The 23416-nt window shown below is 40.5% G+C and overlaps 2 protein-coding genes across 6 annotated transcripts in view; one reads left to right on the forward strand and one right to left on the reverse strand.

The window, feature by feature from the left end:
- Window positions 1-20715, forward strand: stat1a (signal transducer and activator of transcription 1a). Of its 2 annotated transcripts, XM_061775288.1 has the most exons (24): window positions 1-158; window positions 753-883; window positions 4716-4860; window positions 5522-5617; window positions 5710-5793; window positions 5870-5948; window positions 6026-6117; window positions 6372-6523; window positions 7936-8094; window positions 8177-8269; window positions 8376-8435; window positions 8849-8869; window positions 8953-9043; window positions 11169-11210; window positions 11287-11376; window positions 11448-11546; window positions 12671-12806; window positions 12927-12982; window positions 13087-13184; window positions 15507-15646; window positions 15725-15910; window positions 18749-18824; window positions 18901-18994; window positions 19082-20715. In XM_061775288.1, exons 2-24 carry the CDS (start codon window positions 756-758, stop codon window positions 19103-19105), a joined length of 2241 nt encoding a protein of 746 aa, XP_061631272.1. In that variant the 5' UTR covers window positions 1-158; window positions 753-755; the 3' UTR covers window positions 19106-20715. The 2 variants fall into 2 exon arrangements, with proteins under 2 accessions (XP_061631272.1, XP_061631271.1); XM_061775287.1 differs by having other exon boundaries at window positions 15507-15910.
- The window catches only part of LOC133478935 (glutaminase kidney isoform, mitochondrial-like), a 27016-nt gene continuing 23903 nt past the window's right edge, over window positions 20304-23416 (reverse strand). For all 4 annotated transcript variants that reach the window (XM_061775291.1, XM_061775290.1, XM_061775296.1 and 1 more), the window contains exon 18: window positions 20304-21540. In XM_061775291.1, the coding sequence (XP_061631275.1) occupies window positions 21393-21540 (148 nt within the window). In that variant the 3' untranslated portion in view covers window positions 20304-21392. The remainder of the gene's footprint in view (window positions 21541-23416) is intronic.

Here is a 23416-nt window from a genome sequence, read left to right on the forward strand (position 1 = left end):
TACTTGAGCTTTCGAAGGCAAACCAAGTTGTGCCTGTTCAGAATCGTTGACAGAACAAGGAACAAGAACTAAACAAGCCAAAGGGAAATAGAAGATAACAATCTCTTCGGCTCACTCCTAATCTTCTGTTACTTATTATTGTGACCTAATTTCAAACGGTAAGGTTCACAATTTCGTAGTTTGCTGCTCTGTCGAGCAATAATAATGACAATAGTTTGCTTTACTGTCATTCCACCATGCAAATAATGTAATGTGCAGTTATTATATATGCTATTATATATGATAACCTATGTTCAGTTATTATGTATGGTATTATATATGATAACCTATGTGCAGTTATATATGGTATTATATATGATAACCTACGCTGCGTCGCATGTCTCATGTCGATAGTGGTGGGAAGTAACGAAGTTTACTCACACTCTGTACAGATAATTGTGTAAAAACAACACAATTATAAAAGCGTACAGAACTTTCACTTCAGTAAAGGAGTCAAATCGTTATTTGTAATTTTGTTGTTTTTACACAATTATCTGTACAGAGTGTGAGTACTTTTGCCACCTGCGTATTGGCCAGACGTAAACACGATTAAATAGCTTCACCATATTTGGTGAGTCCTGATTCTGAGGTAGCACAGATCATTCATTACAAGTATCAAGAGTTGCATGTAACAAATAAAATGCATATAATGTTATTTTTTAGCTATTATAAGATATGTCAAGGCTTGACTGTTGAATTTACATGTTGCCTAGGAGATGGCTCAGTGGCACCATCTTCAGATGCTGGACTCCAAGTACCTGGAGCAGGTGGACCAGCTGTACGATGACTCGTTCCCCATGGACATCAGAGATTACCTGAGCAAGTGGATTGAGAGCATTGACTGGTGAGATTACGCAGACTGTGTACATAATGTACAGTTGACCACAAGACACACTAAAACTCATCAAAAGAGCATTTGAAACATAGATGCTTGAAAAGATGGCTGTAGGATGACTTTGAATTGATGTCCTTTGAATCGTGTAGGGAAATGTTTTATGTCATCCCTTTTGACAACAGACAATGGTGCTTACCACTATATTCAACACACTGGCGGGCGTACATTTGGTACCTGGGCACTCAGTGGGGACTTACTCATACCGAACTGAATCCACCAACACTATCACGTCACAATTACAGAAACCAGGAATACTATGTCAAAAATGCAAAAAAGCAGCATGCAACTGTGTGACAGATATGTACAATATTGAAATAATAACATGGTAAAAAGCAAAAATATAAATATAATCACATCACGCTCACATAGATGCTGATTATTAAATGTATTCATTTGTACAGGTCGCTATAGGCATGTTTTGCTAGTCCAAGTAGCTCGAACCAACCAATCAGAGGACAGAATAATGCTGAAGTTATCGAGTTATTGTTGAGGGCCCTGTGAGAATGAATTTGAAATCTTAACTGGCGTTTTTCAATGCTAATTTAGTTAGATGGGCCAGCTATACTGATTGCTACGGCCCTGGGCAGATTAGAGAGACATAGCAACATATAAAGGTTGAAATCTGATTGGACAGAAAATTTAGCATCCTCATGTACTGGAAGCAGTGCAGCCAAGGGAAATGAATCGACTCAGTTGCTATGCTGGCAACGTAGCGATAACGTGCCAGCAGGGAATGTGATTAATACATTTCATGGAACTAGGGCTGCAGCTGTTGAATATTTTAGTATTTGAGTATCCTACTAAAAATTGGATCAAATAATCAAGTGTTCAGATAAACTATTTTTGCTTGGTTAAAGAACAATTATGAATGAGACAATAAGACATAATAATGACCAATTGGTTTCCTTTTATAGATAATCAAGAGTTTGTATTTCTTAAATTCACCTTGTGCGTAGCTGCTAATTGTATTTTCTTGTCTAGAAAAGAAACATTTTCAGTGCGGCAATTGCAAACACAAACAAAAATAAGTAAAACACAAATATGTAAATACATTTCAGTTTCAAATTAACATTTCTTGTAAGTATAAAAACACAAGGAATTAATTACAAAGGCATAAACATCCTTCATGTTGTCACTTGAGCAGCTAGCATTTTACCACTGCCACCTTTTGCTCCTTGATTCAAATAGGTGTGCTTCGCTTTTGCCTCCTTCCCTTGCGTAGGTGACTGTTGGATTGATCTTACCCAACATTCTAAAAAATAGACACAAAAGGAATGAAGACGCTGGTTTCTTTTTCTCATGAGGAGGGCGTATGGGAGATTGTTCAGATTACAGCCTCTCAACACGCTCTAAACAATCTCTCTCGTCGCTCCTGCATTTATTTGAAAATAGGGAGGTTTCTAAGTTTACAAGACATAACGTACTAAGCTACACGACACAACACACTAAGGATAGGGTTTCAAGGTGAAAACATGGGACCAACACCTGCCTCGTCCCGGCCGCATCCTTCTCTCTGATGATTCCTGCTGAGTCATCTTCTTGAAGGCGAGACATCTCCCTTTCTCAAAATGGTCCATAATACTAATGCAAGCTAAGCAAATAAATGATAACTTCTACAGTATATTTAACAGTGACGTAAGCGCATTGTGCCCGTGCGTCCCTTGAGCTTTACAATTGAAAAATTCTTCGATCATTGTTTGCAAAAACTCGAGTACTCGTTTCATCCCTACATGAAATAAATATGACTATAATTATTATTACTATAATTAGGCTTTACATGATCAGGATTTTTGGGGCCGATCACCGATCAGCGAGTTTAAAAAAACTGATAACCGATCACCGATCCGATCACAAGATGGAGGAATGTGTCTATTTAAATTACCTGTTCATTTACTGTATGTACTTGTGTACTTAATTGCTCAAAAAATGATATTTACAATAAATAATGTATCTTTGTTCCTCTATTTATGCCAGTGAGGCATAGTGACAGACAGAACAAATGAATGGTCTTCTATTAGATGGGAGGAAGTAATTAATGTATTCACTTTTTGTGACATTTTTGTTTGTTGGTGTGCCGTGAGATTTTTCAATTATAAAATATGTTCCTTGGCTCCATAAAGGTTGGAAATCACTGCTCTAGTCAGATTGTGTATTCTAATCAGTCAGGTCAAACCAACATTACAACATGACAGAAATAATGGGTGCTAACGTACTGTAATTAAATTATTTTATTTTTAATTAAATTACTTTATTTTTAATTAAATTACTGCACCCACACCGAAACTTTAGAGCAGTATTTGACAGAACGGCGGCATGTTTACATCCAACCGTTCGTGCTACCACTAGCTTGCTAGGCTACATAACATTTTATTGCCCGCTTGCGAGCCGTATCGTATTAAAAGTACGGGAACATACCTCAAGCAAGCCTTAAACGAACGTCCTCTCCTGTCCTTAGCACCGGTGACCACCAACACACGTTTTCCCCCATTTTGTCCTTATAATACAGTCGGCGCAATCCACTCTTGTTGTCGTCGCCACGGTAACGAGTGTATCCGGTCGCATTTGAGTTGACAAGATAAAGCCCAATGATCGTAAAAAACGGGATGCGGTGGTATCGGAATACAAGATTTTATTTCAGTAGTCTGACATAGTGCAATTGTGAAAGAGCATATTTGTCTTGTAGTTTGATCCGGGCATTACGTGTTGTCTGTCTCAGACGTGTTTTCTGTTCCACACCGCGACATGTTTTTTTTTTGTTTTTTTTTAAATAACTATTGTCCGTCAGATATTTCCAATACTATGTCAAAAGACATGCGACAAGGCTAAAAATAAACTAGCTTTTGGATTCAAATATACTGTGCACGCGGTGACGCAGAGCAAATGTCTTTTTCGGAGCCGTTCAAGATCGGCGAATTATGACATCAGAACCAGAATCATCTTTATTTGCCAAGTATGTCCAAAAAACACACAAGGAATTTGCTCCGGTAGTTGGAGCCTCTCTAGTACGACAACAGAGAATTGACAGAGAACACTTTTGAGACATAAAGACATTGAGAAAAACAGTCACTGAGCAATAAATATAAAAAATAAATAAACAATCAAATAAAAAATATAAAAATAAATAAATAAATATATAGTGCAAAAAGATGCAGAGTCCTCTAGCACTTAGAGCCGTTCGAATGACTAATATTGCAATAGCCCGGTGCAATGACCGTTGTGCAAAGGGTGCAGAGACTTCAAGCGAGTATTATGATAGTCTGGGACAATGTTGATTGTGCAAATGTTGCAGATACTCCTCAGTCAGTGTGCAAATGGAGCAGATGCTTCTCTGGCATGAGTGGCCAGTATTGGTCAACGACAGATATGCAAATAGTGCAGCATGGTGAGACTACTACAGTGAGTGCACGAGTAATATATAATATAAGTGGCCCGACAGAAATGTGACAACAAACTCAAGACAAAAAGACAAAAAATTGCCAGCGTGTTGCAATGGAATTGTAGGTTAGCTGTTTAAGAAGTTGATTGCAAGAGGGAAGAAGCTTTTGGAATGTCTGCTAGTTCTAGTTTGCATTGAGCGGTAGCGCCTACCTGAGGGAAGGAGCCGGAAGTGGAGGGTCCGAGAGGATTTTGCACGCTCTTGTCTTAGTTCTGGCAGCGTGCAAGTCCTCAAGGGTGGGTAGGGGGGTGCCGACAATCCTTTCAGCAGTTTTGATTGTCCGTTGTTATATGTTGTGTTGTACCACTGATCCAACACATCTCCTGCATTTCTCGGCATCCCCAGGGACTTGGTGGCAGGTCAAGAATCGTTAGCGATCGTTCGCTTTCACGACCTCCTGGCCCAGCTGGATGACCAGCACAGCCGCTTTGCTCTGGACAACAACTTCTTACAGCAACACAACTGCCGCAAGATCAAGCGGAACCTGCAGGTCAGACTGTGCTGCCTGGGACACTTTTTATTCAACATCGTACTCTACTAATCTTCGTCAAGAATGAAGTCTAGTTTGACACTGTAATAATTTCCTCGTTGTCTACATTGAAAACTCCACATGCTCCTCTTGCTTATATTCCAGTTTACCTCAGACATTATTCCAAGAAGACACAAATAAATAATTAGAATTGTAAAGAATTTATCAATAAAATGACAAAAACAAAAGAAAGATATACTGTACATCATCTTACCACACCATCCAGATCATTCTACCGTAAAGGCAATTAAACAGTTACATATATCAAAATGCCACAACTTGTCTCCATTATTATGAACACTATATAAAATTTTACACATTTTTAATCATCGATGCACTCATTTCAAGTGCAGTGAATTCTACAGTGCTGTTTAAGATCATCACCATACTGATTCAAGGGTGTGAAAATTTAATTTGACCTCATTTTAAAATAGATGAATGTATGATTTTTGTGTCTCGTTGTGTTCTTTATGCACTATTTGTTGTTTATCATTGTTTAGTTTAGCCTTTATATGCTTTATTTTGCATAAATGGTTGGGCACGTTCAATTTCCTTATCCATGTAACAATGACAATAAAACCTATTCTATTCTATTCTATTCATCAATATGATTGTCTTGCAGGATAAATTCCAGGACGACCCGGTGCACATGGCCATGATCATCTCAAAGAACCTGAAGGATGAACGCATGATCCTTGCCTGCGCAAAGAGCGCCATGGTAAAAATACAATTGTGGAGTCCTCTCAACCAAATTATTGAAAGGATGGTCACTTCCAGATATCGAGTAAAAGTGATAACATAAATTTGTAGGAAGTTGAGGGAACAGCATCAGCAGTGGTGGTGGACAAGCAGAAGCTGGGCAGCAAAGTGAAGGAGATGAGGGACAAAGCTCTGGTGACACTTATTTCATTCTGTTCTGCTTCAGGTTCAATTTGGTGATGTTTCAAATATTCACTAATGTGTTTCTCAGGTGGCAGATCAAACCATAAAAAACTTGGAAGATCAGCAGGATGAATACGACTTCAAGTTCAACACGCTGAGGAACAGAGGTGAAACCTGCCTGCAAGGCTAAGATACGTAACTGTGACATTATGTAGGTGACAAAAGGGCTTGTGTGTTTCTGTAGAGAACGAACTTAATGATATGATGCCAAAGGAACTGGAGAGGGAGAAGATGATCATCACTAGGATGTGCTTGGATCTGAAATCAAAACGGCAGGTTGGTTCCTCCTTGGATTAAGGCTGGAGAAATTTGATATCACACAACAATGTCGGCTGCAACTGTGGAAGTCGACTGTTAAAAAATGTAATTTGTTAAATACTATAGACAATGCTGAATTTCTGAAGTCTTCTTTCAAATCAGTTTTTGACTCTTTGGTTGTACATTTTGAGGTCAGACCTTGTAAGATCCATTTGGGATATTTCCCACTTATATCAAATGACTTGAAGTCATGCAAACCTTTCTCCAATCAGGATGTGGTGCTCCAGTTGACCGACCTCCTAAATGTAACTCAAGCGTTAGTGTCCGACCTGATCAATGAGGAGCTGCCCGAGTGGAAGCAGCGGCAGCAGATTGCCTGCATTGGCGGGCCGCCCAACGCCTGCCTGGATCAGCTGCAGAACTGGTGAGCACCGGTACACCGGTAATTGAATAGAAGACGTTGATAAAAGTAAGTACCTACATAATCGTTCAAAATTCAGGACATGAATCTCTGTTTATTTTAACATTTAATGGGACATTACTTGTACATGTAAACAAAAACATGTTGCCATAGTTAAAAAAGTTGACCTGATTGTGCAAAACCAATTTGATATTTCGATTCAACATATCAAAATTGTCCTGAATCAGCTAAAAAAAAAAATCGTTGACAATAAATTTGTTGTGATTCATTCATTCATACTCACTGTTGATTGAAAATAGTCTTTTATGCGTTTCTTTATTTTAATTTGCCTTATTTGCTGAGTATGCTAATATCATTATATATATATATTGGGTTACTATTTCAAATATTGACTATGTGGAGTGCCCTGCGACTGACTGGCGACCAGTTCAGGGTGTAGTCCGCCTTTCGCCCAAAGTCAGCTGGGATAGGCTCCAGCGCCCCGCGACCCTAACCAGGATAAGCGGTGTTGAAAACGGAACGGAACGGGACGGACTATGTGGAGTTTTGTTAACAAAAGGCATTAATAGAATGTTGAATTACTCTCCTGCTTCTTTAGTTTTCAGCACAGATGCTTTAAAACTGGCTATTTAAAAAAAGTTTAAAAACAATATAAACCAACCATGATATTAATTGAGATCAGACAATATGAATAAATTTGTATTCATTTTTTTGGGAGCTTAAAAAAAACATCACCGAGCTGTTCTGTAAATTGAGACATCCAGCGAAGATGCGTTTTCGGGGTGTAGCCATCGTTAACTTGCTAACTGTACGCTGGAGTGATAAATGGGGCTTGTTATGGAAGCTAAGCACAGCTAAGACTCAATGAGTAGCCAAAGGGAATGATGTCACCTTGTCCTTATATAGTAAGGGGAGGGAATTCGTGCTAGAAAGTATACGCGCCAGCCCCGTGATGTCACAGGGCCTGTGTTTAGCTCCGCCCACAAAATCAGGAAAATTCAAATGGTGAAAAAGATGCTTAAACTATATCACAACAATTCAGCACTATATTGTTGTCTTTGCATATGTTTTCAGCACTTCAAAGATATTTAATGTATTTAGAAACAAAACAAGGATATCTGATTCGAGCCCGTTTAACGTGTCTCAATAATAGAATTCATTTTTCGCCGCCTAAACCCCCCACCGGGACGTTGACCTGACCCTGGCTACTAGGTTTTTCTGGTTTCAAAAGTTGGCATTTATATGTATCCAAAGCTCGCTCATAACTCAAATTTTAGCTCGCAACACAACGCAAAAGACAATGATGGCGCGGAACTCCAAAACTAAACTAATCTAAACTTGTACACTGTGGAAAAGTTTAACTCAAGGTACCATTGTGTCTAGACAGCATTTCTTACCACCTCTTCCTCCTGCAGGTTCACCACGGTAGCAGAGACTCTTCAACAGTTTCGCCAGCATCTGAAGAAGCTGCAAGAATTGGAGCAGAAGTTCACGTACGAATGCGACCCCATCACCCAAAAGAAAGACTTCCTCGAGGTCCGAGCCCTGGAGCTGCTAAAGAACCTCCTCTCCAAGTACATATTGATCATCTCCTGGTCAGTTGTTTATCCACCATGGTGATACTTTGAGGTTTTTTTTTTGTTTTTTTTTGTGCAGCGCTTTGGTTGTGGAGAGGCAGCCCTGCATGCCCACCCACCCTCAGAGGCCACTGGTGCTGAAAACCGCCATTCAGTTCACAGTAAAACTGCGGTAAGAAGCAGCTCTGCTGGACATGCAGCAACCAAAAGCCTACAAAACAAGGCATATTTACTATAGGCCTCGCGCAAATTATTTGCCATCTGCTGTGTGTGTTCAGGTTCCTGGTGAAGCTGCCAGAGTTTAATTACCAGCTCAAAGTCAAGGCGGTGTTCGACAAGTATGATCTCATGCTGTCACATATATGTTAAGACACTGGCAGAGATGTCGCCGAGACTGCCGAGGTTGCTCAGTCGTGGTGACCCCGGAAAACAAAATATTGCTTCTGCGCTTACCAGGACTGCCTTGGAGATGTCTCCAGACAAGGTGACAACCAATTCACCTGGAAGTCGCTGATATAGGTCTATATACAGTATATATATCTTGTGTATCTTTAAACAAAAATACAACGTATATTACGTGTTTGTGTGTGTTTTTTTTTTACAATACGGAGATGGAATGTCATTGATTGAATGCAGAGACATCCACTTCCGGAGTTGTCTGAGTCGCAGCGACGTCTCTGCCAGTGAGATAGGCCCTTTAACCAAAACATTGTTTGAACTTCTCATTAATATGCCATCTTGCCCTTTTCAGAGATGTGACAGACAAGAAAGGGTATGTCTCCCTTCTCACATCTTTTAAAGTCAAGTACATTTTTCTTGCTGAATGTCAATGAGAGATCCGTGTGTGTTTCTTAGGTTCCGAAGGTTCAACATTTTGGGAACGAACACCAAAGTCATGAACATGGAGGAGTCTAATGGGAGCTTGGCAGCAGAGTTCAGACATCTGGCAAGTATTCTTTTATTTCACTTGGTGAGATTTGAATAAAAGGTTACAGGAGACGTATGCTAGGAACTTAGTTCGGTCCCTGTCCTTAAACCAAGGTCATTTTCCCCATTGAAATTAATGGAAATACAATTAATCCATTCTAGCCCCAAAATTAAATTATATTTACCTTTTTTGACCAGTGTGTGGTTAAAAATATAGTGCAATATAGAAATAAGTGAAAACACCCTAATATAAAGAAATAAAACACTAAAAAAATATGATGACAGTTTATTGCTCATTAATTTTAACTAAGGAGGGGAAAGCGAAGGGAGGGTTATAGCTACTCATTGAAGAAGAACCTTCTTCCATAATTACACAGGGAAATTCTGATTCAGGTGTTCCCCCCCCCCCCCCCCCCCCCCCCCCTCCCCTTTTGTCTGTTTGTTTTCTAATTCATTTGTTTATTGTGGCAAAACTAACCGATCCAGGGAAACTTTTCTTTTTCTGTTCGGAAGAAAAATCAGGAAGTGGGACATCACATTGTCAATTAAAAAATTAATTGCTCTTCTGGCCAATTTGCTGCACATTTCTTTTGATCTTTTTTTTTTAAATTATTGCCTCGCTCAAACTATCACCAGCGAATGCTTTCTCATTTTTGTCAGTCAAATAAAGAGCAAAAAAAAAAACAACCAACAACAACAAAGATACAGTGCCTACCTTAGTCGGATTGTGTGACGCACAGGAAATGACGGTTGCACAGTGCACAGATATTTCTGTTCATCTACAGTTCCCTCAAAAGCTATTGGAACGGCAAGGTCAATTCCTTTGTTTTTGTTGTATACTGAAGACATCCATCCATTTTCTACACCGCTTATCCTGGTCAGGATCGCGGGTTGCTGGAGCCTATCCCAGCTGACTCTGGGCAAGAGGCGGGGTACACACTGAACGGGTCGCCAGCCAATCACAGCTCCAACTCCACACAGCGAGGCCGGATTTGAACCCGGGCATACAACGAGGCCGCTAATAAATAACACAAAATATAAATAATATTTTATGACGAAATAAATGATTTCCGGCTTTTTTTTTTTACCCCGTCAATCACAAACACCATTAGGTTTATGAATGGATGGTCGAACTTTTCACTTTACATCCCAGTCTTAAGCAGAGTCAATAATCGTCACGCAGCGCGGGTAGAAGCGCAATGTCGAGCCTTCCATTCGTCCATACCAAGACTTTTTGCAAACCGAAAATAATACATAAACAGAGGTAAGTTTTCTATTAAAATTTTGAGGTTCCACTGTATTGGGTAAATTGCGCTCTCACTTTAACAGGTGAACTGACATGAATTTGAACTTCTATAAACCTTTGAATGTCCTACTGTTCAATTGTTGTTCAATTGTTTTCCACAACTTGCTTTTCTCTAACAAGGAGCTCTGTGATAAAATTGACAACAGGATTTGATTCATGAATAGACCAATACATTTCCTGGTTTAATTCGAATTGGTATTTAAAGAGGAGTCTTCATCATGCTGTTCACATTTTCACATCATGAGACCAAGGTGACACCTAAAAAGCCTTAAATATGTTCAAGGATCAAACACCTGTTGCGAATTTGTCCATTCATCTCCTTGTAGAGAACCAAGCCCAATATCACTAACTTTTTGTGAGTAGTGTTTGGGGTTGCAACTAGCGATAATTTGAATAATCGATTAATCTGTTGATTATTTATTCGATTAATCAATGAGACTGATAAAAAACCCTTTTTTTTTTTTTTTTTTTAAACCTCAGTCCTTTTCAAAAACAGGGCATAAGATTCAGTTACTGGTTTGGTCTGCAACATGTCAGAAAATTGAACAAAATATTGATTATTGTTTTCCAAAGTTAAAGCAGATGTTTGCAAATATCATTTGATTCAACAAAGATAATCCATCTTCTTTCATGAAAGACTACAGGAATCTGTGAATATTTACTGTTGAGCGGCTGAAATTCCGAGGATTTGGACAATTGTAAGTTAAACAAGGGCTGTAAACGGTAAATTGCTAATAAAAACAATTGTTTATTAATGTGATGATCAATTAATTGTTGCACCTCTAGTAGTGTATGTACAGAATGTGCAGAATAATTCTGTGTTTTGTTTTCCTCACAGCAATTAAAAGAGCAGAAAGTAGCAGGAAACCGAAATAGTGAGGTAAGATTGTTACTTCTTTGCTACTACTTAGGCCAGGCTGCAAAATATATGGACACAGGTATGTTGGTGTGTATAGGGTCCGCTGATCGTCACAAAGGAGCTTCACTCGCTGAGCTTTGAGTCAGAGCTGCAGCTCAGCCAGTCTGGAACTAAGATAAAGCTGGAGGTGATATATGACAATTGTGGAGGAAGGCTGATGCTGCCAAAGTAGATTATTGATGATTGTCTCCGTCTCAGGCTCTGTCTCTGCCTGTGGTGGTGATCTCCAACGTGTGCCAGCTGCCCAGCGGCTGGGCCTCCATTCTGTGGTACAACATGCTGACCAGTGAACACAAGGTGACCACACCAGCACATTCATCATTGGCCACTTAACTCCTTCAATTGGATGTATTGAACAGATCTTCATGGCTGTAATCTCTTGAGAAGTTACACTACTCACAAATAGTTGGGGATATTGGGCTTAGGGGTGAAATTTCAGGATGAACCCAAAATGAACTATAACCTTTACAGGCAGGGGCAGCGGAACAACTTTAGAAGAAGGGGGGAGTGAGGGGGTGGGGGGCACAGTACAAGTTTTAGTATTTTGGGGACACTTTTTACTGCCCAATAACCAATCGTCGATGAAGATGGGGGGCGTGGAGGTGGCTGATAAAAATGTTCCATTCCTGAAACGGTATTGTGGTTGAGCAAAGGAGCACATCACACACATAGGGTCAAAAGTGGGGGGCATGTGTCCCCAACCAATTTGATGGTCTGTAAACCTTTGAATGCACGTGTCCAACTGTTTAATGTTGCAGTACGTTTTGCACAACTTGCTGCTCTGATATTGAACATGAGCTTTATTCAAGTGCGCAGCAAACAACAAAGTACAACTGACAACAAACCCGGAAGTTCTTCTTTAGTCATAAACAGAGAACCCATGGATTAGCAGCACCCTCCATTGTCAAATTATTGTACTGCAACAGCTGAATGGCAAAATTCACAATTCATGAATCGACCAATAAATGTTCTGGTTCAATTAGAATTGGTATTTAAACAGTCCTGTTTATCATGCTGTTCACATTTTGACACCATAAGACCAAGGTGACACCTCACAATAGATCAACAATATTTAAAACAGGAAGTAAGGCTTCAAACTGGTAGTGGCCTCTGAACTTTCTTAGAGTGTCACGGAGTGCCGTCATCAGGTTGCAACAGAGACACAAAGAGACTAGAAAAGTCACAGAAAGGCATACAAATGGGCGGCCTTAGAAATGCTCATTGATCAAACACCTATTGTGAATTTTTCAGTTCATATCCATGTTAAGAGAACAGCAAAATGTGGAAACAGTACGGAAACAACTGAGCAGTCAGACTTGAATTCAAACATTTGGAGAAAGTCAAATTAGGTTCACATGTAAAGGTTATTGTGCATTTGTGCAGTTTAGTGTAAGAATGTTTCTTTTCATTTCCCTTCGCAGAATCTGCAGTTCTTCCTGTCACCCCCGGCAGCCAAGTGGTCTCAGCTCTCCGAGGTTCTCGGCTGGCAGTTCTCCTCTGTCACCAAGCGAGGCCTGAGCCAAGAGCAGCTCAACATGCTGGCGGACAAGCTGCTGGGTCAGACCCACAACCATAACTCTCATCTATCACAAAAACATGAAAACATGAAAAACTGTAAATAAAACAATCCTCAAGTATATTTGTGGGTTGTTGAGAAGGATCTGTAACTCTCTGCAGGTCCCAAAGCTCAGAGGAACCCAGATGGGCTAATTCCTTGGATCAAGTTCTGCAAGGTAACAAACAGAAGTAATCACACAGCTCTTTAGAATTCCCACGTGGTGGGATAAGATGGTCTGGTTGTTGTGTCTCCACTAAGACAAACATTGCTTTTATTTAGACACAAAATGCCAGCGAGAAAGTTTTTCCCTTCTGGTTATGGATTGAAGGCATCCTGGATCTGATCAGAAGACACCTGCTTTTCCTCTGGAACGACGGGTAAGTTATTCCTGTTTGTAGTGGTGTATTTGTGGAATCTGAAGTGGCCTTGCTCAGTGTTTACTTGATACTGTTTAAAAAACAAACACAAACAAAAAAAAACAACAACTTAACACCATGTGAGCAAGCAATTGGGAACAGAAGCAAGGAAAAACTCCCTCTCAGGAAGAATCAGAATCACCTTTATTTGCCAAGTATGTCCAAAAAACACACAAGCAATTTGTCTCCGGGAAGTTGGAGCCGCTCTAGTACGACAACAGACAGTCAGTTGACAGAGAACACTTTTGAGACATAAAGACATTGACAAAAACAGTCACTGAGCAATCATGGGTTGCTAGTTATCTGGTGCGGCACGGTGGCCGACGCCACCTGTGTGGAGTTTGCATGTTCTCCCCGTGCCTGCCTTGGTTTTCTCAGAGCACTCCGGTTTCCTCCCACATCCCAAAAACATGCATGGTAGGATAATTGACAACTCTAAATTGCACGTAGGTGTGAATGTGAGTGTGAATGGTTGTTTGTTTGTATGTGCCCTGCGATTGGCTGGCAACCAATTCAGGGTGGACCTGCCTCCTGCTCGATGATAGCTGGGATAGGCTCCAGCACGCCCGCGACCCGAGTGAGGAGAAGTGGCTCAGAAAATGGATAGATGGATGATGGATAGTTATATGGTAATGCCGGTACAAATTATAGTTTTTTTGACAAGATGCAGAGTCCTCTAGCACTTAGAGCAGTTTGAATGACTAATATAGCAATAGTCCGGTGCAATGACCATTGTGCAAAGGGCGCAGAGACTTCAAGGAATGTATGCAGTTTAAAGTGACTAGTAGTGCGATAATCTGGGACAATGTTGATTGTGCAAATGTTGCAGTTACTCCTCAGTCAGTGTACAAGTGGTGCAGATGCTACTCTGGCATGAGTGGCCAGTATTGGTCAACAACAGATATGCAAATAGTGCAGCGTGGCGAGACTACTACATTGAGTGCACAAGTAATGTATAATTGGCCCGACAGAAAGAAGAAGAAGAAGAGTCACCTTTATTGTCATGAACATGCATGCATGCACATGAAATTTGTTCTCTGCATTTTACCCATCACAGTGAACACATACACGTTAGTGGAATACACTGGAGCAGGGGGCAGCTGAAGCGCCCGGGGAGCATTTCGGGGTATTTGCACAATGGTTCATTGCACCGGACTATTGCTATATTAGTAATTCAAACTGCTATAAGTGCTAGAGGACTCTGCATGTTTTTGCACAATTGTCAAGAAAAATAAAATAAAATAAATTGTACCGGCATTACCAGATAACTAGCAACCCTTTATTGCTCAGTGACTGTTTTTGTCAATGTCTTTATGTCTCAAAAGTGTTCTCTGTCAATTGACTGTCTGTTGTCGTACTAGAGCGGCTCCAACTACTGGAGACAAATTGCTTGTATGCATAATATTGAAAGCCATTTGATTACATCAATACAAATCTGAATTAGAAAAGTGGAAATATGGATAATAATAGTACCAGTGCTAATCTCAGCGCTCGGCACGACCGAGCTCATGTACTGTAATGCACACTATGCAAATTCCTTGTAATGTGTGTTTTAATGAACTTTCATTTTTTTGTTTTTTTTTCCACACCAATTAAATAAACCTTAAGAAATCCCATGATATGGCAAATTATCAGCATTATAAATACGATTTTAAACAAACTTTGAGGTGCACTGTATCCAACCGCAATGTAACGTGGGATTACTGTACTGTACATGGAGATGGTCCTCAGTAAGCTTCTGTTTTATGAGTTGTTCTTGGAGAGGATAAAGAATAAATACATACCTGTGACTTTTGTTATAGTATCTGTCTGCATGCGTTGCTCCACCATTTGTGTTCAAGCAGCCGTCGCGTCAAGCTGTATAGCACCATGACACCGATGCTATTCGTTAGACCGTCTACAGCATTTTGCATTGTTAGCATTAAACGAAACACATTTTTCAAAAGCAAAGCTACAGTATGTGGTTGTTTTAAATACGCAACCTGTAATTCTCTTCGCTTTATGTTTAGTTTGACAGTAAACTTAAACTGGGATTAGCAATAAACATCTTGAAGCCCCTTTTTTGTTGAATTGTTTACTATTTGCCCAACTGCTGCTTGTTGTGAAGTGAGTCGATGGAGTTCTCATCACAAGTCAAAACAGAAAATCGGCCAACCAACGGCTCGTAACTCTTAAGTCTGGTCACTCGTATCGCAAGTATCGTAAGTGGCCTTCTGTTTTTCATTGCCTGTTATACAAATATAATTGTCTTGACTTGACTCTCTACTTCCTGTGTGTGTGCAGCTTCATCATGGGCTTCATCAGTAAGGAGCGCGAAAAGGCTCTGCTGAGCGACAAGTGTCCAGGCACCTTCTTGCTCAGGTTTAGTGAGAGCAGCAAAGAAGGAGCAATTACCTTCACTTGGGTCGAACATGACATGCACAGTGAGCACTGGATCCGCTCGTCGCATTTGTTTACTCAAGTGTGTTCAGTTTATTTCCACATGATTTTTTTTCCTCCAGACAAGCCCATCTTCCACTCAGTGGAGCCGTACACAAAGAAAGATCTGAGTGCCGTCTCACTGCCCGACATCATCCGCACCTACAAAGTGATGGCAACCGACGACATCCCTGATAACCCGCTCCGCTTCCTCTACCCGGACATCCCAAAAGATGTGGCCTTTAAGAAGTACACCAAAAACTCTGAGTGTAAGCTTGCCTTCTTTCTTATATTTTATGAATAAAATATAATGGTGCCTTGACTTACGAGTTTCCCAACTGAGGCGTTTTCCAGTTACATGCTGTCACTTTGTCAATTTATTTGCTTTGTCTTGTGAGGCAAAATTTGGAGTTCATGAGCAAGTTTGAGATACGGCGGCGTTCGAGTGTGCTAAAACAACAAAAATAGCAACAATCGCTAATTCGCTTTCAGCTGTTTACTGAACAGGGCAAAAAGTCAAACGCACAAATACAAAATGAATACACTTGAAAGGAGCATGGAGCAGATGCTCACACTGAACTACCATCATTTCTCTTGTATAATGCACATTTTTCCCCCCTGAAAAATGATCACAAGTTGACAGAGCGCAGTATACATGGGTATAAGGAGTATGAAAAAAATACTTTCACATTGGATAAATGTTTACCGGTACCTAGGGGTTGTGAAACAGGTGTACTTTCATTCCAATATGTTATGTAATGTCTAATGTTCCAAATTTAAATTCTATTTAAAATTTAGATCTATAGCTCTCTCTCTCTCTATCTCTCTCTCTCTCTCTCTCTCTCTCCTATATATATGTATATCACGGTAGATTCTCACCACTCACCCAGGAATCATTAGCTTCTTGTGCCGTATTGATATCAAATTCATAGAATCCAAAATATTGGGGATTTTTTTTCTGATAATTTCAGATGGGGAGGTCGAGATGTCCACATAAATTTTGGTGATCATTGGCCAGTTTTGTGACATTTAGCAATGTTAAGCTTTTTTACTTTAACCCTTTTAGACTGTCCTGACATGGGGGGGGACGCAAAGGTTTTTCTTTTTTTTTTTTTTTTTTTTTTTTTTTTTTTTTTTTTTTTAAATCAAAGAATTACATCAGCGCATCATACATGGCAGAATATTTTTGGGGAAAACCTAATACAATATTGAAAAAACATGTTTTGAGCATATTGATAGTAGCAAATCAGTGGTGCGCATTACACATAGGAAGGAGGGTTTTCCTGATTTTTGGGGTCAAATTTGGGGTTGCTCATTATACTCGAGAGCGTATTATACATAAGAAATTATGGTAACCGCTCTGTAAATGGCCAACCCGACTGACTCAAAGTACCGATGTCACACACTAGGCGACGGCCCTTAAAGACACATCAACACATGAATGTTAGTCTTTCAAAGAAGAAAACAAAAGAAAAATTCATTAAAACACATATTACAAGGATAAAATGTACATAGTGTACAGTACTAGTGTCTATTATTGTATTTTTAAGAGTTTAAAAGGTGTTTCAGAGTATAGAACGTGTTTCTAAGAGTATGGTAGAGGTTAAAACAAATGTGGGGAAGATTTAAAAAAAAAAAAAAAAAGAGTCTCGGGGGTTCATATCATACAGCTTTAAAATATGTATAAATAAACAAACTACCGTATTTTCGTGACCATAAGGCGCACCGTATTAAAAGGCGCAGTCTCAGTTACGGGTTCTATTTCTGTATTTAACACATACATAAGGCGCACCGTATTATTGGGCGCAGGCATGGTAAACATATGCTAGCTTAAAACATACGCTAGCATGCATGCTAGTGTATGTTTTTAAAAAGGTAGCGGGAGCAAAACTGAGTTCAGTTGTACTTTATTGAAGTATTTAGCAATGTAAACGTGTTTGGTTGTACTTTATTGAAGTATTTAACAATGTACTCACATTATTTTTTGATCAATCCTCATCCACAAATCCATCAAAGTCCTCATCTTCTGTATCTGAAATTAACAGCTGGGCAAGTTCTCCATCAAACATGCCAGGTTCCCTCTGGTACTCGTCGGAGTCAGTCTCGATGCCGGGGGGCTGTTCATTAATGATGCCGGCTTTCGCGAAAGCTCGGACAACAGTCAAAGCAGATACCTTAGCCCAGCCCTACTCTTTGAACGCCCTGTTTACACCCATGTCCAGGGGTTGGAGTTCCTTCGTCAAGCCTCCTGGAATGATGGCAAGCTCCGAGTTCATTTGACTGTAGAGACGCTTCTCCCGGCTGTTCTTTGATCATTAATCCATTGCTCGAGTTGGTCTTCCAACTCGGGCCACCTCACCTTGTTTCCGCGGAAATTCAGCTTCGTCTTCTTGACTTGGCGAAGCTTGTTTTCCTGCTTCCTCCACTTGCAAACCATGGATTCGTTGATCTTGAATTCTCTCGCGGCTGCTCGATTCCCATGTTTCTCCGCGTAACTGATAGTTTGCAGTTTAAACTGTGCTTCGTAAGCCTTTCTCTTCGTAGGTGCCATTTTCGGGGGTCCTTAGTCAAACCGATGTTGTTTTGCACAATGCACATACCCGCACTATACACCTACTGGGGGCGTGCCTTTAGCGTCCTCTTTCACGCGCACCCTTCCCCCTTTAATGTCCGCATGCTGTCCTCAGTCACGTCCTCCTTTCCTCTATATAAGCAGCGTCTCGGCAGGAAATGCTCCCAGTCAGTCAAGCGGAGCGCTCATCAAAGTCACACAACATTTACAGATTTTGGAACTCAGTGCACACATAAGGCGCCCCGTCCATTTTGGAGAACATTTAAGACTTTTAAGTGCGCCGCCTTATAGTCGTGAAAATATGGTAATATGTGGTCGTTACTTCGCGGATTTCACCTTTTAGTAGTCCAGAGCCTAACCTCCGCGATAAACGAGGGACTACTGTAACTGCATTTCCATTCATTTCATCGGGGAAAGATGATTTGTGAAATGAGTGTTTTGAGATACGAGCGTGGTCGCGGAACAAGTTAAACTCATATCTCATATTATTGCGCTTGTGCTTAGATTTGTAAAGTATGTCAATCCTCCCATCCAGCTACAGAGCCCATGGACGTGGAAAACGCAGGGAAGAGCGGCTACATGAAGACTGAGCTCATATCCGTCTCCGAAGTGTAAGCAAAGCATTCAAACGATCAATGTGTTTCGTCAATGACCTCTGAGTTGATGACCTCTGTCATGACACTGCAGACATCCGGCCCGGCTGCAAGAGAAAATGATGCCCATGTCGCCCGACGTCTACAGGTTTTTGGAGCAGTCGGTCAGGCCTGCGGACCTTGATGCGGTGAGACAAAACTAACCTCAAGATGAAGCCAATACGCTTTACACATAAAGGAAATACAATTATCTTGTTTTGGCTTTTTCTTCCCAGATGACGGCAGACTTCGAGGGTTAAAACTGAGCTGTTCTGTCCCGATTCGTTCATTCAAGGAACTTTGAATTTATTCACAAGGTCATCTTATGTCTAAATACTCTCTAAAAGAGAATGTGTGCAAATGAGAGAAAAAGTGTATAAAAATAGCTAGCCAGAAATAACACAAAATCTGTTCAACATATGTAGCAATTAATAGACTATAAAAATGTGTCATTAAATATTGTTTCAAAGTAATAATAATTATTAACAATCATAAGTCACTGATGGTGTAGAAGTACGCTCGCCTGACGGATGTGATGCTCAGTGATGGATGTGATTGTAGTGTGAATGGTTGTCCTGAGATTGTTGGCGACCAGTCCAGGGTGTTTTCTGCCTTTTTGCCCAAAGTCAGCTGGGATCGGCTCCAGCACACCTGCAACCCTGAGGAGGATGAGCAGGATGAGAAATGGTTGTTAGCGATTCCGAGGCGCGTCTTACCAAATGAAAGAAGGTGGGAAACAAGGAAATAAGAGATTTTCTTTTTCTTCTCCTTTCTTGCCTTGCCACCCCGACAACACGGGCCATGTGATGTCATCCACGCCTTCAAAACGGGTCCCCTTGATCACCCCCTTGAGCTTGGGAAAGAGGAAAAAAAAAGCACATGGGGTCAGACTGGATAAGTAGGGAGGTTGCTCCAGCACTGCCATGAACTGTCAATGCTTAGGGCATTGCTGGCATGCGCGAGTTGTCCCCATTTTGTTACCCCAAAAACCCATCGTCAACAGTGGGTGCGGATCAAAGATTTCTAAATCAAATAGACCTAGCGAGACCACTGGTTAAGTGAATGTTATATTTGCGTTTCCCTTCTAGGGTGGAATTAAAAAGCTACATGACATGGGGGAGGAAGGATTTCCTCAATCTGTCAGTGGACGGAGCCTGTCAGTGAAGTTGCTCCTCTACCTTGAAATGGTGCTGAGCAGTGGTTGCTATGGGATTGTCCATAATGGACAGAAGCTTGTTCAGTGTCCTCTCGGCTACATGTCAGCCCGCTTTTCTCCTCAGTTTAGCCAGTGTTGTGTGTGTGTGTTTTTTTTTTTTTTTTTTTTTTTTTTTTATCGTTAAGCTTTTGGGTCACCCCCCGTGTCCCCAGCAGCTGCTGAGTTCGCTTAACCTGAGATTTGACATTTCGCATCAGCATTTTTTCCCTCAACAAACAAATCACAACCCAAAGCAGAGAACAAATTGTCAAATTGTTTAATATATATTTAATCTGTGAGAAGATTTCCCGAAATCGATACATCCAGTCACAGCAGCAACAACTAACACAGACAGAGGTGGGTATCAGCTCAAGTCTATATGACCTTCTGGTCTGCTAAATGTGTCATAAATATTGCAGTTATTGTGCTTCTACGTTGTTTTGATTGATTCAAGACATTGTCATGTCTTTAATCGTCCAAAACACACAACCCTGACCATTTTTATGAAGTTTTGCATGGAGCTTTTCAAATTTGGCCAACACCTTCCTGAGTTGTCTCCAGAAGAAACAGTTTCCCAAATTTCATGCGATACTTAACAATTTGTGCTACAACTATGTAAAACTGTCACCACATTTAAATAAAAATAAAAACATTCAACAGCTTCAGCACAAACCATTTTAAGCTAAGGGGTCAAAAGCTCTGCTCCTAGTTGTACAGTCACTACAAACTACCTGAACTTTGGTTCATTGTTACCATTTTTACATCAGGTTTTTCCATAATAAATAGCAAATAAGTAAAATAAAAACGTTTTGGGAAAATGTAAACAGCAAAAACATTTTACAGTCATAATATTGGGAATGACATCTTAGTCATGGCTTAATCCACCACAATGCCACACGAATAGACCTAGTCATATACACACACACACGCTCAACTTTGATCTTAAATACATGAATAAATAAATTAATACCGAAACACATACAAACACACAAATTGTTCGGACACGTTACATTCCACCACATGCCGATGTTAAACATACAGAGGTATTGTTTACTACACCTGCCTAAAACAAAATAGTGTACCAGCTGCCACTAAATGAAGCCAGCATTCAGCCTTTGGCTGGTACCATCCTGCAAGAGGCTACAAAAGTTATGCTAATGGGAAATTACAGTAAAACTCTCACCTAAAACTACTCCAACATACATACATCGAAAGTAGTACAACACCAGCTAACAACAACATGATTAAGATTTTTCTTAGGTGCTAACATTTGCTGTCATCAGAACAATGTACAAGTATATATAAAGTTCTGCGCAACACGCTTTGGAGTTGAGATGCTCCCTCCAGACATATTACAACATGCCATCCAGGTTCTTCTCTGCGTTCTCCTTTGTCGCTGGGTTCTCCTGAGAACTGTACAGATTGTGATAATCGCGCAGGATGGTGACTACATCATGGTGGCCGAAGTGAACCGCCTCATCCATCGGCGTATTTCCCCACCTGCAACGCAAGTGATTAAGTGACGTTATGTTTCTACTCATTGCATTTTCACTTTCACTGTCTTTGCAAAAGGTATGTTTTGTATTTTCAACACACCACTGAAAATCAAGTGCAATCACTCCTCTAGTGCTTTGTCCGCTAGTGCTTCTTAAAAACCTTTTACAAGAACCACCTAAAAAAATATTGTAGCTCTTCAAGTACAGCCATGATGGTGGGCCAACATTACAATAGAGGAGTGAAGTCGGCCTGAGTGTTCATCAAAAACGAGGCGGGGGTTTTATTCCTTCATTTACTGAGGAGTGACAGTATGTTCTGGATTATCCCTGCAATAGGTGAAATCAATGAAGTAGTAACCACATTTTTTTAATTATACATATTTTAAAGCAGTATGAACCTCTCCAGAATCCTATTAACCTCTACCATACTCTTATCAACACTTTCTAAACACCTTTTAAACTCTTAAACAGTAATGCACACTAGCAAATGTACACTATCTACATTTTATTCCTTGTAATATGTTAGTTTTTTTTTTTTAAACAGTTTTAACATTTTAGCCTACGAAGTATTTTTTTATTTTTTTTATTTTTACCCGCCCCCAAAAGTAATAGCAAAAATCGTGACATATGGCAAATTATGCGCTATAAGCCAAATTCTCCCATTGGTGCCTAAATTAGTATTTTACGCGCCTGGTTTGTGTGTTTTCAAGTGACACCGACTCTGCCATAATGACTTCTGACGCACTCCTCCGGCGTACTCGGCCAGTTTGCGCTTAACAGCTTGAGAGAAGTCACTCATTGAAGTCTGCAGCTGGGTAAAATTCCCAGAATTTGGACTTTTCCTGTGACGTGAAACCCCTTTGAAATCCAAACGAAGACTATGTCACACTTCAGATGCGAAATTAACGCTTGTAGAGCAAACAGAAGTTAATAGTTGCCTGTGAGATGCGAGCACCGCTGGTCTAAAAGGCTAAGGAACGTGTTTTTGTTCTCCAATCACTATATAACATATTGTACAATATACTGTATGTAATTTAATCATAACACTGTGCTTATGAGTGAAAGTGTTTGGAAGGCCATCAATAAGAACGTAAGTGAGCCAGCTGTTGATAACCATACTAGCGTCACACACGGGGGCGCATCACTTAAATGACATGATAGAACAGAATTATTCCATATCTAACACCATCAACATGACTGCAATTACTGAAAGCGGCACATACAAACGCCTAAGCCACAATGTAGCATGTTTGAAATGAAAATGCCGCTTGCAGCACGTGGATGAAAATGGAGAAAATGTATTCATATGCCATGATATGTTGACATTCCGCCGTCGATCGGCGTAATATGGTCAGGACATATTACAGCCTTTGAGCATTCGGTGATGGGCCAGGTGTCCGTCAGCGTGCTGAGTCAGCCGCAGGGCTACAAACAGCAGCCGTTGGACGCTCGGAGCACGAGGGAGAATCAAGACGTGCAATTTGAGGTTTCATCTTCCTGGGGCGCTCGACTTACTACAGCCTCTGGAGCGCGCAAAAGGAAAGCTGCTTAAGTCTGAAGCAGAATACGTGCAAGGCCTGATATGAGGGAACGCCCACATTTTATGGGTTCCTCCACCCATAGTGCGCAGAGAAGACATGCAAGTGATAGACTGAAGTGGACGGCAGAAATGGGTGCAGAGGGAAAAGTGCAGAGCTGCGACCTAAGCATTTTGGTGAATATAGTATATTGATATACAGTGGTGTCTTGAGATACGAGCTGTTGTTTGTTCTTTTTTTTCTCAAAAATTTGAGAAATAAGCTCTGTATTGTGGCAGTGAACTTAACTCCAAAACAAGCAGCAGTTTGGCAAACACTGAATAGTTAGTCCAAAAAAAAAAA

This window comes from Phyllopteryx taeniolatus, chromosome 1, assembly GCF_024500385.1.
Source record: "Phyllopteryx taeniolatus isolate TA_2022b chromosome 1, UOR_Ptae_1.2, whole genome shotgun sequence".
Taxonomy (NCBI): domain Eukaryota; kingdom Metazoa; phylum Chordata; class Actinopteri; order Syngnathiformes; family Syngnathidae; genus Phyllopteryx; species Phyllopteryx taeniolatus.

What these genes read in the sequence shown, in the direction of transcription:
- stat1a (XM_061775287.1), top strand. Translation starts at nt 756, where the DNA reads ATGGCTCAGTGGCACCATCTTCAGATGCTGGACTCCAAGTACCTGGAG. An exon ending in CCTGCGCAAAGAGCGCCATG is followed by an intron (nt 5,618 to 5,709) that starts GTAAAAATACAA and finishes ATAAATTTGTAG; the next exon opens with GAAGTTGAGGGAACAGCATC. An exon ending in CAGGAAACCGAAATAGTGAG is followed by an intron (nt 11,211 to 11,286) that starts GTAAGATTGTTA and finishes TGGTGTGTATAG; the next exon opens with GGTCCGCTGATCGTCACAAA.